The following is a 19,236-nucleotide window of genomic DNA, read 5'->3' on the forward strand; positions in this document are numbered from 1 at the left end:
TTGATGGACATTTTAGTTGTTTCCAGTTCTGGGATATCATGAATAATGTTACTTTGAAATTTCTGTATAGGGTTTGGTGAACATGTTTCTTTTAGGTCTATATCTAGGAGAAAGAATATCTGGTTCAAAATGCTCAAAATAGCCAGACACAGTGGTGGATGCTGGTAATTCCAGCTACTCAGGAGGAAGGAGGATTAAAAGTTCAAGGCCAGCCTTGGCAATTTAGCCAAACCTTGTCTCAAAAAAGAGAGAGAAGAGGGAAAAAAAAAAAAAAGCTGGGAATATAGCTCAGTGGTAGAGTATCTCTGGGCTTAGTTTCTAGTACTGCAAATAAAAAAGGTCAAAAAATGTATATTCACCTTTAGTAGATAAAAATACCTGTCTGTTTTCCAAAGTGGTTATGCCAGTTTACACTCCCACCAGTGATGTATGAGAAGAACCCAAGGTCTTGAAAAACTTCATCTTATTACTTTAATTATAGTCATTTTGGTGGATGTGTAATGAATGATATTTCGTTGTGGCTTAGTTTGCATTTCTTTGATGACCACTGAAATTATTTAGCATTTTTTACATTTATTGGCTGTTGGATATTGTGTGTGTGCATATACACTTACGAGAGAGAGAGAGAGGGGGGGGGGAGGGAGGGAGGTGGGGGTGGGGAGGGAATCCTGCTCAAGTCCTATGCTCTTTTTTCATCTTTTTTGTTGGTTCTTGATTTGCTTGGTGCTTGTTATATGATCTCATCAGAGCCTTTTGATTATATGTGCTGCATACATTTTCTACTCAGTAGCTTATGTCTTAAATAGTACTCTGATGTGTAGAAGTTCTTCATTTTAATATACTCAGATTTATTGATCTTTATGGTTATTTATTTTTGTCCTTAAGTTGTTGATGGACCTTTATCTAATTTATTTATTTATATTGTGGTATTGAGTATTGAACCCAGTGCCTCACACATGCTAGGCAAGTAAGTGCTCTACCACTGAGCCAAAACCCCAGCCCTGTCCTGATTTTTAAAATAATCTTCTCTTATACTGTAATTATGAATATATTTTCATATTTTAGCTTAATAGAAGTTGCATTGAATGAAGTTGTTTATGTTTATATAAAAAATTTATATGGAATTGGTTTATACATACATGCCACTATCTATTTGATATAGGTAAGGGTAAAATTTTATTTTTTCACATATATAGCCAAAGGAACTGGGATGTAGTATGTACTTAGTATCTTGTATAAAGATGGGTTCAATCTCCATAGGTACAGGTAAATAAACAAAAATAAAAAATAATTTAGGTAGTCAGTTTGTGTACTGTGTTGTGAAAATATCATCTTTTCCCCATTGCCCTGCAAGGTCATCTTTATCATTTATCAAGTGTATATACGTGTGGGTTAATTTCACGACTTTGTTCCATTGGTCTGTTTTTGTGCCAAATTCTATACTGATTTATAATAAAATTTTATTTAGTTCTTTTTTTTTTGAGAGAGAGCTATCTTTTCATTCATTTCAAAGCATTTACCTTTACCTCATGAAGCTTAGTTATAATAGCCACTTCAATACCTTTGATAATCTAACTTGGATCATTATGGTTTGGCATCTGTTGATTTTCTTTCCTCTTGAGCATTGGTCACATTTTTCTTGTTCTTTCTGTGTCAAATTTATTTATAGTGTCTTGGGAATTAGGAATATTTTATTATGAGACTCTGGGTTCTGTTAAAATCCTTTGGATAATGTTGATGGTTTTGTATTGTTTTGTTTTAGGAGGTAGTCAACATGATTGGATTCAGTGCCCAAGTTCTCTCTTTTACTTATTTATTTTAATTTTTTATTTGTTCTTTTTAGTTATACTTGATAGTAGAATATATTGACATACATATATGAAGTATAACTTACCATTTTTGTCATTGTACATCATATGAGTTACATTGGTTGTGTATTTGTATATGAACATAGGAAAATTATGTCCAGTTCATTTTACTGTCTCTCCTATTCCCATCTTCCCTTCCTTCCCGTTCATTCACCTTTTTCTATTCCAGTGAACTTCTACTCCCCACTCCCTTACTGTGAGTTAGCATTCACATATCAGAGAGAACATTTGGCCTTTGGTTTTGGGGGGATTGGCTTACTTTGCTTAGCATGATAGTCTCCTGTTCCATCTGTTTACTGGCAAATGCCATGATTTCATTCTTCTTTATGGCTGAGTAATCTTCCATTGTGTATATATATTACATTTTCTTTATCTACTCATTTGTTGAAGGGCAGCTAAGTTGGTTCCATAGCTTAGCTGCCATGAATTTAGTTGCTATAAACATTGATGCGGCTGTGTCACTGTGGTATGCATATTTTAAGTCCTTTGGATGTATGCCAAGGAGTGGGATAATTGGATCAAATGGTGGTTTCATTCCAAGCTTTCTGAGGAATCTCCATACTGCTTTCCAGGGTGGTTGCACCAATTTGCAGTTCCATCAGCATTGTATGAGTGTACTTTTCCCCTGACATTCTTGCCAACATTTATTTTTACTTATATTCTTGATAATTGCCATCTGGTTGGAGTGAGGTGAAATATCAGTTAGTTTTAATTTCAAGTTCTCTTTTAATTTGTTTGAATTGGTAGTTTCTCTAATGCGTGTTCAGTTTTCCAAAGTCTTTGTTATGCTGCTTTGGGTCTGGTCTTCTGTGCCAACTCACAGGTGAGTATAGGACCATTGCTGGTTCATATTCATAATTTGGGGATCCTTTTTCTAGCTCTCATCTCTCTAAGATTATCCCCATGCTGTGTGGCTCACAGAGAGCCTGTTCTTGGCATCGTGGCCAGAAAGTATTATCTCCTATCCTGCTGCAGTTCACAGCTAGGACTGCATTCAGATTGATGCAGTCAGAAAGTGGGGTAAAAAGAGCAAGTAAACAGGAAACTCTTTTCTGTATAAATTGCTTTTTCTGGTTTTGACTTTTTTTTCTTCTTAATCTTTCTACTTTTGCCTCTTTTTCATGGTCCTCAGTAATGGCTTTTTATATTTTTATCCATAGTTTTTAGTTGTAATCAGTGAAAGAAAGGTCTTAATGGCAGAGTCCATCTCAGCACCAGAAGTCTTGATTCTCTCACATTTAGTTTCTCAGAGGTAACTTTTTCTTTCTACTTTCTTACAAGATGGACACTTTTGCCAGTGTTAGAATTCTAATTACTTATACTATTTTCTTAAGCACTTTGAGATTATTATTCCATTGCTTCTGGCTTCCATGTTTCTGGTGAAAAGCCAGCTATTGGTCTTATTTTGGCTTCTTTAAAGCTAAATGCATATTTTTTCTAGCTATTTTAAAGATGTTCATTTTGTCTTGTTTTTCATTGTTTTACTTAGCTACACCTGGGTATATTTTTCCTGTTTGGGTTTCACAGTGTTTCTTGGATCTCCGAGTTGATGTCTTATATCATAACTGGAAAATTCCCAGCCATTATCTCTCCTTAAGAGCTCATTTTTTGTTGAACAGTATACAAAGTGAAGTTCACAAATCTCAAGTGTATAGTTTGATGAATTTTAACATGTGAAAGATATTACCAGGATCATCATCTAGATCAAGATTCAAATCATTTCTCATACACCTCATGCCCTTTCTTGGTCAGTAAATACTCCACCTACCTGCATATAGAGGTGGCCATTGTTATGAATTTTGACACTGTTTCAGTTATTTCTTGTTCTTGAACTTCATATAATTGGAATTGTATAGTGTATAGCCTTTAGTGTCTTGTTTCTTTGCTCTTAATCATGTATCTTCATCCATATTCTCTGTGTTAGCAGTTATTTTTAATACTTTGAATATTCTCTTATATTGATAAAACTGAGGGACTTTGGTTTTTTTCTGATTTTTGGTGTCAAGTTTTCTATGAATATTCTTGTACATGTTTTTTGGTACACATGTGGGCTCGTTTCTGTTGAATACATCCAGAATTTAGGAGTAAAATTACAAGGTTATTGCATAGGCTTATTTTTCAGCTCTACTAGATATTTCCATTAGCTGTTATTTCTTTAAATGTTTATATACATATTAGACTTTCTCATTTCATCCATGCACCTTTTAACTTCTATATTTTCCATTGTATTACCTTTGTTTGTTTTTTTCAAATGTATTGTTTTTAGTGCACAAATTTTTTCTTCAAATGGATCTTTTCTGTAAACCCATCCTTTAAATTTATCATTTGAGTAATTTTTTTTTCCCAATGTATTATTTTCCATTTGGTTTCTCTTCATTAGTTCTCTGGCAGTTCCAAATTTTGTCTTTTCAATCTTTAAATAAGTTTCTAATAATTTACATATCTGGTATTGTAGACCTGTTTCTTTTGTCTGTTTTTAAGTATATTTCTTCTGTAGTTACATTTGAGTGCTGCATATTGTATGTTGAAAAGTTATTGAAATAATAATAAAGCCTACGATGATGTTATTTTCCTTATGAGAGGGAGGCCTCGTGGTATTCAAAGTGCTGAATCACTTTAATCTAGCTACAGGAATTGGGATTATATATAGTTTTTTTTTTTTTTAAACTTTGAGACAAGGTTTTGCTGAGTTGCTTAGGGCCTTGCTAAGTTGCTGAGACTGGCTTTGAACTTGCAATCCTCCTGCCTCAGCCTCCCAAACCACTGAGATTACAGGCATGCATCACTGTGCCTGGCTTATATATAGTTATGAAGGTTAGATTATTTAAAATTGTTCCCTTTCCCTAGGATGTGGGCCTCTGGGAACCCAACCCAAGTGTGGGATGTTTACCCTGGGGGTCCCTTTGCTTGATATGTTGTGGGCTCTTCACTTTTGCTACCCTATCCTGGGGTTTTTAAACATCCTGCTCAGCTTCTGAGTGTCATGTCTATTTCTTCTGAAGTAGGTACATGCTTCTAGAGAACTATTTCAGATACTATACTCTCCACATGTCCTCAGCCTGGTCCTTAGCTCTGAGATTTTTTTTTCTTTGTTAGTTTTCCAGTGTCTTCAAGTAATATAATTTATAATTTCATACAGTTTTTCTGATTCTCAGGTAGGTTAGTTGGTTCATATTCCAAAATCTGCCACTATAAGAATTCAGGCAGTAATCATTTTAAAAACATGTAGACAGATTATTTCCATTTATATTATATTTTTAAGTCATCAAAGTCCCTAAGAACATTAAAACTAATTCAAAGGTGTTAATTCAGTGATGTTAATTGTGTAGGTATTGCCCTTCAGTATTCCATCTTAGAAGATTGTAGCTAGTTCAGAAAAGATTAATTTTTTTTTCTTTGAAATGTGTACCTTTTTTGTGTGGAGACAGCTCCAATTTTTATTGATTTTTTTAATTTTAGTCTTTTATTTTTTTTTTGTCTTTTTAAAAATTTTTATTTTTTATTGATTTTTTTTAAATAAGTGACAGTGGAATGCCTTACAATTCTTATTACACATATATAGCAAAATTTTTCATTTTTCTCTGGTTGTATATAAAGTATGTTGACACCAATTCATGTCTTCATACATGTACTTTGTATAATGATGTCCATCCATTCCACCATCCTTGCTAACCCCCTGCCTCTTCCCTTTCCCTCCCACCCCTCTGCCTTATCTAGAGTTTGTCTATTCCTCCCATGCTCCCGCTCCCTACCCCACTATGAATCAGACTCCTTATATCAGAGAAAACATTCAGTATTTGTTTTTTTTTGGGATTGGCTAACTTCACTTAGCATTATCTTCCCCAGTGCCATCCATTTACCTGCAAATGCCATGAAAAAATTTTAGTCTTTTAAAAACTGTTATCTGTCACTAGTTCACTTGGGTTCACATCTGTCTAGAAAGCCATATAATGCTGTTTGGTCATGGCAGCACCTTGGGTTATCTGAAAGGTTGGTACTTTATATACAACACATGAGCATGTGTCTGTTAAAAGGAGAGATGGTCACCATGGACCAGTAAAATATTCATTCTGAACCCAGAATAATCAGAAGATGGCACTGTTAATTTCAGAATATTTAATTTGCTAACTGTATATTTTTCATGTATGCATTTTGTTTAAGATCTCTGCACTTGTCCTAAGAGCCCAAGCATCAGAAATCTTACTTGAAGAGTTGCAGCAGGGCTTTTCCCAGGCAAAGAGGGATGTTCAAGAACAGATGGTAAGTCAATATTTTAAATATGTGTTACATACATTTATTCCTTGTCCATCTTTAAATCATCCGACGTGACTTTATCACCCTGTTCAAAGTGGTTACTGTTATGTTCTACAGAGCCTATGGGATGAAAGTAGTAGACAAAATACTGCAAAGACATCTTTCCTTTTTTTAACCAACCTCACCCTTCTCCTCAATCTCTCATCTTTATTTAACACAATTTATTTTTCTGATTTTGGAAACTTAAACACAATAAAGTGTGGATCAATGTTTAATTTTCAATTCCAAATACAAGCTAAAAAATTGAAATCTCTCATGAGTTTTAGTTGGTACAGCTTTTTGAACAGTCATTGTGCTTTTCCTGGACAGCTAATTTACTTTGAATAACTTCAGTAATTTTGTGGGGATTATGAAAAAATATATATTGTGCCTATTGTGGATTAGGGGAACTTTCTGAAGGCCATCAATTCTGAAAGGGATGAAAGCAGAGAACTTTAAGAACAAGGGTTGGCTGGAGCCTTTGCAAAGTAGTTCCCAAGCTCAGGCCTCCTTCATCACAAGACTGGCTGTATTTGCCTCATGCATCCTTTTTCTCAAAGTTGGAATCCTGCATCTGGTAGCCTGAGTAAATTATGGCAGAGTTGGTCCTGCTGGCATGACCATACAAAGCTGCTTCTTACTCAGTTCATCTAGGGCTGACAATTTATTTTTTTCCCATATTTATTGGTGCATAATTATACATAATAATGGGATTCAGTTACATATTCATACATGCATTGGCCAGTATTTTTCCAGTCTCTCTATTCCTTCCTTTACTCTACTGGTCTCCCTTAGATTTTCATGAGACCCCTGCTCCCCACTTTCTTTTCCTTTTTAGTTTCAGCCATGACTGATTTAAAAAAAAAAAAAAAAGGACAGAAACAAAAGTCTGTATGTGGAATGGTAATGATTTGTTTTTGATTGGCATTCAGCCATTGTCTGGAATGCACTTGGAGCAGATCCCTGAGTCCTGGCCCTCTTGGCTGGGAAGACCCATCCTAATCATTGACTGGAGAGTTCAAATTGATTCTCAGATCAGAGAACACAAAATAACAATCAAATAAATGATGACAAGGTTTCCTGCTGTGGTCCCCTTGCACCTTCTTCTTTCTTGTCTTTTGGAGGCCCTCTTCCTTTGCAGACAATTTTCAGGTTGATTCCACTTTAAACAAGTGTGTTGCAGGGTGACATTGGAGAATTGTTGGAATTAAGGTTGAGGTCTTGTTAACTCCAATCTTTTTATCATTTTCTCAAAATTAGCATGAATAGTTCTTATGCTGAGAGAAAAGCTCAATCTCTCAGACCACTGCAGAGTGACTATAGTAGGACTTAGGAATCTTAATATTTTCCCCTAACATTTTATTTTGAAAAATTTCAAACCTGCAGGGAAGTTTATGGAATCAACTCCTGAGATACCTTCATGTTAGTACACCAGTTGCTAATCTTTTGCTACTTCAGTGCATTTGCTGTATCATTTGTGCTTATGTATGTTGTGGTTTGTTTCTGCTACTTATTTGGAATTGAGTCATAGACATCATGATACATGTAAATTCTCAATATTCATAAGATGTTCTACGTGACCATAATACTTATTACGTTCTTTTTTTTTTTTTTTTTTGGTGGTACTGGAGATTGAACCCAGGGCCTTGTGCATGTAAGGCAAGCACTCTACCAACTGAGCTATATCCCAGCCCTCATTACATTCTCAAAGTTTATCTAATTGTCCCTAGTATTTCTTGATTTTTTTTTTTTTTTTTTTGGTTCAGGAACCAATCAAGGATCTCATTGCATTTAAAAAATATATTTATTTTTTAGTTGTAGTTGGACACAGTACCTTTATTTTTTTAATTTTTATTCAGTGCCGATTATCGAACCCAGGGCCTTGAACGTGCTAGGTGAGCACTCTACCGCTGAGCCACAACCCCAGCCCCTACATATTGCATTTTGTTATCATGTTACTTTAGTCTCCTTTAATCTAGAACAGACCTCCCCCTTTTAATGACCTTAATGTTTTTGAAGAGTCCAGTCCAGTTGCCTTGTAGAATGTTTTAAGCTAATTGTCTTGCAGAATGTATTTCTATCTGCTCCCATACATAATTATTTCAGTTTGTGTTTGACTTATTCTGATTTTTTCCTCATGATTAAGTTTAAGTCAGACATTTGGGCAAGAATATTACCTAAGTTTATAACATCATGAGGCACATAACGATGAGTAGTTCCATTATTAGTGATGTTAAATATGATTAATTGGTTAAGGTGGAGATAAAATAATTTCAGGCTACACCAGTATTGCTATTAACAGTTAACTTACCAAGTAAAATTCAACATTTCTTTGTAGTTGTTTCTCCCCTTAGAATGTATACAAGGTAAAGGATTCCAGTTTGGGTACTGTGTTCAGAAGTTACATGAGCTGAATTTTCTTTTTGGTTATAGTATCAATTTGATACATAGTTTGTTTTGTACTTTGTTTTGTATCTTTGTTTTTGTTTGTACTACATTTTCATATGTCCACTTTTCTTTCTTGATTACTTTTTTTTAAAAAAAATATGTAGCCTGGTTAAATGTGTATACTCTTCTCTTTCCTATCCCTTTTACCCAATTTCTTTTTTAAAAAATATTTATTTTTTAGTTGTAGTTGGACACAATACCTTTATTTTTTTTTTTATGTGGTGCTGAGGATCAAACCCAGGGCCTTGCACGTGCTGAGCGAGCACTTTACCGCTGAGCCACAACCCCAGCCCCTTTCACCCAATTTCTATCTGCTCCCATACATAATCATTTCAGTTTGTGTTTGACTTATTCTTCTGTTTAAAAAAAATTTTTTTTTTTTTTGGTACTGGGGATTGAACCCAGGGTGCTTAATCATAGAGCTACATCTCCAGCCCCCGTTTTTTTTTTAAACATGCCAACCGCACACAACTATTTTTTTTATATAAAAGGGAGAGAGGAAGAAGAAAAAAGAAACACTCATTTTCTTTTTTTTATTTTTTCATATGCAAAAGGTAGTAGGATGCTAATATTTAGTTATAAATGAATGGAAAATGATCATAAAACAAAGGTGATTGTAGCCTAAAGAAAATAAGAGCCAGGACTGGGGTTGTGGCTCAGAGGAAGAGTGCTTGCCTAGCATGTGTGAAGCACTGGGTTCATTCCTCAGTACCACATAAAAATAAAATAAAGGTATTGTGTCCACCTACAACTAAAAAATAAATATTTAAAATAAAAAAAAAAAAATAAGAGCCGGTGGAGCTTAACCAAAATTTGTCTATGATTTTGACTGCCTATCTGCAGCCTGTTTGTCCTTCAGAATGCAGCTCATTCATCACCTCCTCTTCCTTCCCCTAATTAGGTACCCCTTTGTCCTTTTATTGCTCAGTATAGTTTTTGTTACAGCACTTGCTTTGGTATACTTGTCTTTCTCTACTTGACTTTTAGCTTTTTCAGAGCAAAGTGTCTCTCTCTCTCTCTCTTTTGTCTTTACATTCCCTATGGGCAGAAAAACATCTACCACAGAGTAGTAGCTGCTGAATAAATATTAGATGAGTGAGTAATCTACATTATGTATGCCCTTATGGCAAATGACTTAGTATTAAAAATTAGCAGAAATGAAATACTTTTGTAGTACAATAACTTCTACTCAAATTAACTAGAATAACTTTTATATTTATACAAATTAATATGAAATATCTAAAATCATTTTACACTTGAGCAAGTGGAAGAATATAAGCATATTCTGTTTTAAGAATGAGCTTCTCAAGGGCCATGTTAACTGAGCTTAGATCCTCTTGATGGCTTGCAGCATTGGGACTGCTGGGACATTCACAGTGATCCTAGATTTGAACAGACATGCATGTAATGGAAGAGGAAGACACTGCTTTTTATTTTGCTACACTTCCTGTTGAATATATGCCCTAAGGACAGGAGTTGTCTTAGAGGCCATCTCCATTTGATGCGGTCTTTTTTTTCTCTTTCTTCTCTTCCTTTTCCTGGATATTGAACCCGGAGGTGCTTAACCACTGAGCCACATTCCCAGTCCTTTTCAGATTTTTAATATTTGAGACAGGGTCTCACTAAGTTGCTTAGTACCTCTTAAATCTCTTACCTCAGCCCCCAAAGCTGCTGGGATTGCAGGTATACGCCACTGTGTCCAGCTCTCAGTCCTTTTTATTCTTTATTTTGAGACAGAATATTGCTAAGATATCTAGTCTTGAACTTGTGATTCTCCTGCTTCTGCCTCCCAAGTAGTTTGGATTATAGGCCTGTTCTGCTACGCACTTCCATATAGGCCTTGATTCTATTGGTAACTTCCATTGAGCTGGAGATTGTGGTCTTCTATAGCCCAGAGAGATGGGGGCAGGGGGAAAACCACATTATTTTTGAGATATTGATAGAAATATGGAAGAATGAGCTTAGTTCTTTGTCTCATTGCCCATCTCCTTGTTGAATACAAAAGCTGCAATCAGAAAAAAAAAAAAAAAATTCTTGAGTTGCTCTTTCTAAGTCTTGCCGAGCTTTATTACACACCCCTCCATCCTCAAATCTCATTGGGTTTGGCCTTATTTTTCTCTGGTCTGGCTATCACTAGACCAGAATTACTTTTCTGGCTGTGATTAGTATCTATTTCTATTTCAGGCAGTGCTGATGCAGTCACGGGAACAAGTTTCAGAAGAGTTGCTGAGGTTACAGAAAGACAATGACAGCCTCCAGGGAAAGCATAGCTTACATGTGTCCTTGCAGCAAGCAGAAGACTTCATCCTCCCAGACACGATAGAGGTAGTGTATTTCCTGTGTCATCCAAAATGTAAACAAGTGTGTTTTTGAAATGGCTATAAATTCTTTTTCAAAACAACTTTATTGAGATATAATTCATTTACTAAACAATTTAATCTTTTTAAAGTATACAATTCAGTGTTTTCTAGTATATTCATAAATAAGTGTAGCCACTATGACAGTCACTTTTAGAACATTTTCATCACCTAAAAACAAACATACATAAAAAAACACAAACTCTTATCCTTTAGCCATCACTCCTGTTCCCCCCTCCCCCAACATTAACCAACTACTAATTTACCTTCTCTCTCTATAGATTGCCTATTCTGGCCTTTCATGTGAATGGAATCATATCACATTCCATAGTATTTTGGGTCTGACTTCTTTCACTGGGCAGCACTGTTTATTTCTTCAGTGATTGAATAAAACTCCATTGTATGAATGTTTTATCTGTTGATGGACATTTGGGTTGTTTCCATTTGGGGACTGTTACAAATAATGCTGCATAAACATCCACATGCAGAGTTTGGTATGGCCATGTTTTCATCTCTCTGGGTATATACCTTGTAGTGGAATTGCTAGGTTATGTGGGAACTCTGTTTAAATCATTGGAATCAAACTGTTTTCTAAAGCGGTGGCACAGAACTATCTTGTCTTCCCATCATCAGTGTGTAAAAGTTTGTATTCCTCCACATCCTTGCCAACACTTCTTGTTATTTTTGATTATAGCCATCCTAATGAGTTTGAGATGGTAATTCATTGTGGTTTTCATTTGCATTTCCCTAATGACCAGTGGTAATGAACATCTCTTCATGTGCTTATTGGCCTTTTGTATATCTTCCCTAGATACATGTTTATTTAGATCCTTTGTTAATTTAAAAATCATATTATTTGTCTTTTTCTTACTGAGTCATAAGAGTTCTTTATATTATTTAGAATAAGGCCTATATGAGATACAATTTGCAAATGTTTTCTTCCATTTGAGGGGTTGTCTTTTTTGACTTTCTTGGTGGTATCGTTTGAAGCACAAAAGATTTTAATTTTAATGAAGTCCAGTTTGTCTATTCTTTTCTACTGTTCCTTGTGCTTTTGGGGTCATGTGTAAGAATCTTTTGCCAAATTCAAGATCTGTGTAGTTATTCAGAACTAGATAGAGAGAATGCCAGAAATTAAAATTTAAATTAAATTAAAAGCAGTCACCACATTGGCTCCTTATATTTATTTTTTTTTTCTAGCTCTGAAAGGTCAAATTACACCCATCATCTTTCTGTTCATAAAAAAAATACTTTGAGTCACTTATATTCTTCTGTGGTTGGGTGAATCTGGGCTACAAAATCAGTTTCCTTTGGAAATTTGTCCCCTTAACTTGATCCTACTTTTTTTTTTTTTAAAGAGAGAGCGAGAGAGGAGAGAGAGAGAGAGAGAATCTTTAATATTTATTTTTTAGTTCTCGGCGGACACAACATCCTTGTTGGTATGTGGTGCTGAGGATCGAACCCGGGCCGCATGCATGCCAGGCAAGCGCGCTACCGCTTGAGCCACATCCCCAGCCCTTGATCCTACTTTTATACCCTTTTCTTTTTCTTTTATTTTTACTTTTATTTCTAGATGTATGTTAGGTGAGCATTCTACCACTGAGCCACAACCCCAGCCTAATTATTTCTAGATGTCTGAACATATAAAAATTATCTTCTTAGACTAAACCTATTAAACCCTATAAGCAGTACAGGCGAAGATGAGATTTCTTAGAGCAATTTCAAAGTGAAGTAGAAAAATATTGTTTGTAAGGTCCTTTTTTCTTTTGTATCTTAAATTATAATTTCTACCACGCGGCCTGCGCAGTGGTTTCATTAATGAGGTTCTAGGCATTAAGTTAGTTAGAAGAGATCAAAATAAAACACACAAACCAGTACCTTATTTTACATTGCTAGGTCCGAGACGGCTCGCCTCCCTGGTTCCCGCCTCCAGCCGCCCAGCAGGGCAGCGAGGATTACTCTGGGCTAGCAGGAGAGAGAGAGAGCCTTTTATTTGGGGGACAAGAGATTCAGGGGAGAATTCCATCCAATGAAGGTTGAGGGGGGGCTGCACTCCAAGGTCAGGGTCAGTGATTGGGTCTCCAGGGTCAGTGGTCACGCACACCCCCACACGGATGGGCTCTCTCATCAGGAAAGGGTCGGGATAACTCCGACACAGCCAGAGTGCCTCAGGCCCTTAACGGGAGTCACCCAATCACGTGTCAGAATGGCTCCCCACAATAATTGTTAAAAAAGTATTTAAAAATCAAACATTAAATAAATTTATAGTTTTGTGTTTCCCTTAAACCTGTTCTGTAGATTCAACCTCTACAATATGGACCTCATTCTTTTTTCTTATGCACATCTTAACATTATTGTTATTTTTTACTCTTATTTGATGATTTATAAAGATTCAATTGTTTATCTTGCCTTTAGCCACATGCAGTCCATGCAGTCACCTCCCACAGCTTGTGTCTAGTTCAGTTTCCTGGCTTTCATAGGAGAGCCTTCCTCCTTGCTCATCAGAAGGTATTGGAAACCTGGGTGCTTTGCTATTAGCTTAAAATCACTGTACTATAACCTGCTGTCTATAGAAAAGTATAGTTGTTATACTTTTCTCTTTTGGTCAGAAAGACTTCTCTGTTCTGTATTCTTTACAGATTTTTTATTTCTAGATTTTAAAGGTTATCTAAAAATACCAGTTTTTACTTTACAGTTGCTTTAGGATATAACTGGAAATATTTTTAGAAGATGCCAGTACTAAAATTTAGGGGAAAATAAGATTTGCACTGAATTTATTATAGAAAAATAGCTAATCACCTTAGAAGCATCCTTTGCTACTTAGCTCTGGCTTGAGATACTATTTTGCCTATGGTAGATATTCAGTTTAAATGAATAAATAGGTAAGTAATTAAATTTCATTCTCTTAGAGTTCACACTTACTCCTGAGGATTTTTCCCCCCTTCACTTAAGCTACTATTTCTAGTGAACCTAGTATTGCAAGTCATTTAACATTTTAATTGTTTTGCTTAGGAAATAGGTTGAGGGAAACATGTAGTTCAAAACACACATTTTTGACTGGAATTGTCTTACTTCTGAAACATTGGGCATTAAAATGACATGTCATGTGCCTTTGAAGCCCTATGTGGGTTAAAGATCAGAGTCTTAATATTTGAATCATTTAGAACAATATCTGAAATTCTGGTTGTAGAAGATCTTTTGTTTCTTTACTTCCTTTCACCATCACAAATCCAATAACTACTTGTTTCTTGAATCCAGGTGCTCCGGGAATTGGTATTAAAATACCGTGAGAACATCATTCATGTGCGGACAGCAGCAGACCACATGGAAGAAAAGCTGAAGGCTGAGATACTTTTCCTAAAAGAGCAGATTCAAGCAGAACAGTGTTTAAAAGAAAACCTTGAAGAAACTCTGCAGCTAGAAATAGAAAACTGCAAGGAGGAAATAGGTGAAGATAAAAGTGATATAGTGTAGAATTGGTTACTAAATAAAACTTTTACTTCCTTTTTTTCTTGGCCGGGGTTGGGGGGGGGGCAGCGATACTAGAGATTTAACCCAGGGGTGCTCTACCACTGAGCTATACCTGGCCCTTCATTATTTTCATTTTGAAATAGGGTCTCAGTAAGTTGCTGAGGCTGGCCTAGAACTTAGGATCTTCCTGACTTAGCCTCCTGAGTCACTGGGATTAAATAAAACTTCTCTGATTGTGAAAATTAATAGTTGGTCATAGGATGTGGAAAAGAGGAAAGTATAGGAAAAAAGTAAGGATTCAACCCATTTTTCTCAGATGTTCTGATATATCTAGTAATATGGCAACTAAAAAACTAAAAACAAAAAATCTTTGTGTTTTTTAGGAGCTCTGATGACCTTTCTTTGTCAGTTACTAACAGAAAACAACACTGGAATCCAGGCCACTGGGAATGCAGTTAGATGGGTGATATTTCCAAGTAGAACTTTGATGTGTTAACTGCTAGGAATATCTTTTCCCCCTGACAGTCAGATGTGTATACTTGATGGAGAGGTAGTTTATAATAGTGTCCATTCATGTGGACTCTGCCTTTAACTGAGCTTGATAATGATGCTGCTTGGTTGGGGATAGTTTTGAGAAAGGACCTTTTCCCCCATGTTCAGTATATATTTGAGTCCTTTGGTGTAGCTTAAGGAAAAAAAATAATGCACAATAATAAATGATTGCTAATATTTCTCCCCTTTCCTCTTACAGCTTCCATTTCTAGTCTGAAGGCTGAATTAGAAAGAATAAAAGTAGAAAAAGAACAGGTGAGTCGTAAGTTTAAAATTAATTCTGTCAACAATCAGTTGATATTTAATCTTAGAGCCAAGGAATAAGAAATAGTTGAGCACAATACTTGGCCTTTAAGGAACTTTGGATGATGATGAACATTTATTCAGAGGCTGTTGTGTGTCAGGCTGTGTTGACTGGAGGAGGAAAGGGGAAGAGGATGACTTGACTGTAGCCTGGAGTCTCCATTGTCGTGGGAAACAGGCAGGCATGGTCCTGACATGATGTACGCATAAAGCTACCGTAGGAGTGTGTAGAAAACATTTCTAAGTAGAGCATGCTGTCTAGCTGGCTTGGAGTCCTCTTTTAGACAACACAACACCTATGACAGGTAACCCATTCAGTTCCTGGCCTCCTTATTCCTTTAGTCAGAGATCTTGGCCTCCACTCTGTCCTCCTTGGCCACAGCTTTCATCATCCTGGTCTTACTCCTACAGGTCCTTCGGGGTACTTCCTCCACTTCTTCACTTCCCTTAACTTTTAAGTTTTCCTTTCTCTTGGATTAAGTAACTCCTTCTTGGCTTTGCTTTCTTTACTTCCAAGCTGCAACTTAAACACCTTGCCTCTTCAGCTAGTCTTCCATGCACATTCTCCAATCCCCAGATTCCTTGTCCTTCTGCTGCCCTCATTTAATTACGGCCCAACTTTGGCTTAGACCTGGTGTCCCCAGGCTGCTGATGCCATCAGTTCTGCTCATGCTGTTAGATGGGGCTCTGGTGTTCCCAGACAGCCTTTCATTTGTCCTAAGGTGTCTCTCTTCCATCCCCTGTGGGGACTACTTCAGTCTTTATCACCTCAAATCCCTCACACTCAGCAGATGCTGAGCTCACTCTGTAGTCATAATGCAGGACCATCTTCAGGCTCCTCAGTCACTTGTTCTCCTGCTCTTATTCCCAGCCTTCTCTCTTCTTCCTTGAGAAAATGATGATCTGTTTCTCACCATAGTATGTCACTGCAGAGGTGCTTTCACTGAATCCCTCTCGTGTTTTCCAGCCTTCCACTCTGAGTCTTGGGCTCTTTGTTGATCTTTCCTATTACTCAGATATGTTCAGGTGTCTCCCATTAAAAGGGAAAGTTTCTCTTTGCACTTCTCTCAAGCCACCTTCCTTTTCTTGACTGCCACATTTTTGTTTTTAGTGCTTGGGATTGTGTCCTTGGATTTGCATGTGCTAGGCAGGCACTGAGCTACATTCTCAGCCCTTGTTTAGTTTTATTTTGAGACAGGGTCTCACTGAGTTGCTCAGGCTGGCCTTGAACTCTAGGTCTTAAGCTGTCCTGCCTAAGCCTTACAAGTAGCTGGGACTACATGAATGCCTGGCTTTTGTGCAACATCTTTTTTTTTTTTTTTTAAGGTAGGGCCTCACACATACTAGGCAAGTACTCTACCACTGAGCTGTACCCCAGCCCTTTTTATTTTTTATTTTGAGGCAGGGTCTCACTGGTTGCCCAGGCTGGCCTTGAACTTGTGATCTTCTTGCCTTGCTGGAATTAATAGGTGTGTGCCACTGTTCCTGGCTTGCTGACACTCTTGAAGAAGGGCCTCACAAGCAGTCCTTACCTGCTGCAGCCTGCCTCTGCCTCCACTTAACTACTATGATTGCATTATAGAGATGACTATAGGGCTGGTAGTGTGGCTCAGTGAGCCACGTGTGTGAAGCTCTGGGCTCAGTCCCTAGTGCCAGAAAGCAGGGGTGGGGGTGGGAGAAATGAGAGAGGGAATAAACTGTACTCAGATAACTAACACCTTATCATTTTACTCCACTGTCACCCTGTGTGGTTTCAGACTCACTTCTCACTTTAAATATTTTAAGAGCTTGTTTCCTAGCCAGGTGAGGTGGTACACACCTGTAATCCCAGCAGCTCAAGAGACTGAGGCAGGAGGATCATGAGCCAGCCTCAGCAACTTAGTGAGGCCCTAAGCAACTCAGTGAGACCCTGTCTCTAAATAAAATATACACACACACAAAAGCGCTGGGGATGTGCTTCAAAAAAGAGCTTGTTTCCTGTCTCCTGAATTTAGCATCTTGAAATTCATCTCTATATTAAAAGCAAGGTGATCTTCAAAAAATTACAAACTCAACTATGACCTCTCTTGTTGAAAAACCTTCCAGTGGCTTCCTTTAGCCACAGGACAAGTTGGTATTCCTTAGCCAGCCAGAGATCTCTTCTTGCCTGACATGCCTCAAATTCTACAGCCCTGACACTGCTGTGGATAAGAACCCACCACCATTCCTGAAGGCATTTTTATGCATGCCACCGTTTCCCTCTTTTTTGAGTGTCTCTGTTTCTTTTCTCCCTGTTTTCCTGCCTCTATAAACATTTTCATCTTTTAGTAGCCAAGCAGCATTTCTTCTAGGAAATACTTCTTAAGTTTTCTGGCAGAATTAAGTACTTTTTCCTTCTTCTGGGTTCACATGCCATAATTATTAACATGTCTGGTCTCTCTTGATTTCTCCATTTCTAAGCCTTAGAACATGGTAGGTACCCAATAAGTAGTTAATGAAAAAATAGTTCTGGAAGGAAAAACAGAATCCAGACATTAAAAGGTGAGAAGTACATTCCAAACATAGCCTGTAGGCTTTTCTAGGCAGCATGCTCTGGCCTATAGGGAGTTTGTAAGGTTCAGCTTTTTCCTTTTTAATTTTACAGTTGGATTCTACATTTAGAGAGAAGTCTCAACAGCTTGAGAATCTTCAGGAGATAAAGATCAATTTGGAAGACCAGTTAAAGAAAGAGACTGCTGCTAAGGTGATATTTTTGTGGTTATTTAACTTTTAAGGCTAAGAATGTAGGAACACATCTTAATTGTTTACAAAACCAAATCAAACCAATATTGCTGGTATGGAATATCACCTCCTGAAAGTAGGGAAGACTAGCTGCTTGCAAAAAGAAAATGAATTCGAATCAGAGTTGGAGTAAATCTTCATTCTGCCAGCCCTAGAGGCCTGTCATAGGCTTTAGTAGGCCAGATTGGCCATCAGGGCCGTTAAACCAAGCTTGGGCAATGCCCAGTTAGAAACATGCTTTGAAATGTTCATTTCATTTGAATGATGTGTCAGATCATATGATTGTATTGAACCACATTTACTGCCTGAATTGATTGATCCAGTTAGAATTGAAGGGCATTTGGCTAATTGTAGAGAGAGTTGCCTAGAAAGCATCTTAGTGAACTGTGTGGTCAGACATTTAGGTGCAGAAATGTTCTGTTGGTGTTATTCAATAGCCACTTGTCTTTAGAAAGGCAACAGTTCACATCCTGCTGAAGTTTTGTGCTATAAGGAAGACTGGGGCATATTTACTGAGAATTTTCCTGGTGGATATTTGTTTATTGTGATTGTCAGAAGAAATCCCTGAGGTTTCTATCCCTGTTGCTGTGACAGCTACTGATCTTAGCAGCTGTTTTTATATTAATCACTGTCACCAGTTGCTGGAAGTAGCTGGTGCAGTACTTTAATCCATTTTTATCCTGGCTTTTGTGTCCAATTCATTTTAGATCCTAGAGCAGATATCTTGGCCAGTTTGCACCCTTGCCCTATAGATAAAGAGAGATTAGTGGGATATGGGAGATATCTTCCCTAGGAGTAGGTAACAAGTTTAAATTTCTGAGTAATTCTGACCTTTGCCTCTTTGGCATTAACATTCAAAACTTTTATATTTTAGGCTGCTGTTGAGCAACTAATGTTTGAAGAGAAGAACAAAGCTCAGAGATTACAGACAGAATTAGATGTCAGTGAACAAGTCCAGAGAGATTTTGTAAAGCTTTCTCAGACCCTTCAGGTGAGGCATTTGGGGAACCACTGTGGAACTGTGGGGAGAGAATCTTGCCATCCTTGAGCACTAGAGTAGCTAGCAATGTAGTGACTGCAGCTGCTTTTACCTCTACCCCAGATGTCTACCTAGACAATCAAGCCAGAACCTACAGACTTTGCTTTCCTCTATACCTTGCTATATGAGTATAAACTTGTATTTT

General features: G+C 37.1%; 1 protein-coding gene across 3 annotated transcripts in view; it reads left to right on the forward strand.

Moving 5' to 3' along the window:
- Positions 1 to 19,236, forward strand: part of RABEP1 (rabaptin, RAB GTPase binding effector protein 1) — a 98,333-nt gene that overhangs the window by 76,018 nt on the left and 3,079 nt on the right. For 2 of the 3 annotated variants that reach the window (XM_081269979.1, XM_081269980.1), the window contains 6 exons: positions 6,030 to 6,128; positions 10,794 to 10,934; positions 14,225 to 14,414; positions 15,189 to 15,244; positions 17,916 to 18,014; positions 18,927 to 19,043. In XM_081269979.1, coding sequence (XP_081126105.1) covers positions 6,030 to 6,128; positions 10,794 to 10,934; positions 14,225 to 14,414; positions 15,189 to 15,244; positions 17,916 to 18,014; positions 18,927 to 19,043 — 702 coding nt within the window. Of the gene's footprint in view, positions 1 to 6,029; positions 6,129 to 10,793; positions 10,935 to 14,224; positions 14,415 to 15,188; positions 15,245 to 17,915; positions 18,015 to 18,926; positions 19,044 to 19,236 lie in introns of those variants that run through there. The other variant, XR_014019201.1, reaches the window with a different exon arrangement.

This window comes from Spermophilus citellus (assembly GCF_964194105.1).
Source record: "Spermophilus citellus genome assembly, chromosome: 17".
Taxonomy (NCBI): domain Eukaryota; kingdom Metazoa; phylum Chordata; class Mammalia; order Rodentia; family Sciuridae; genus Spermophilus; species Spermophilus citellus.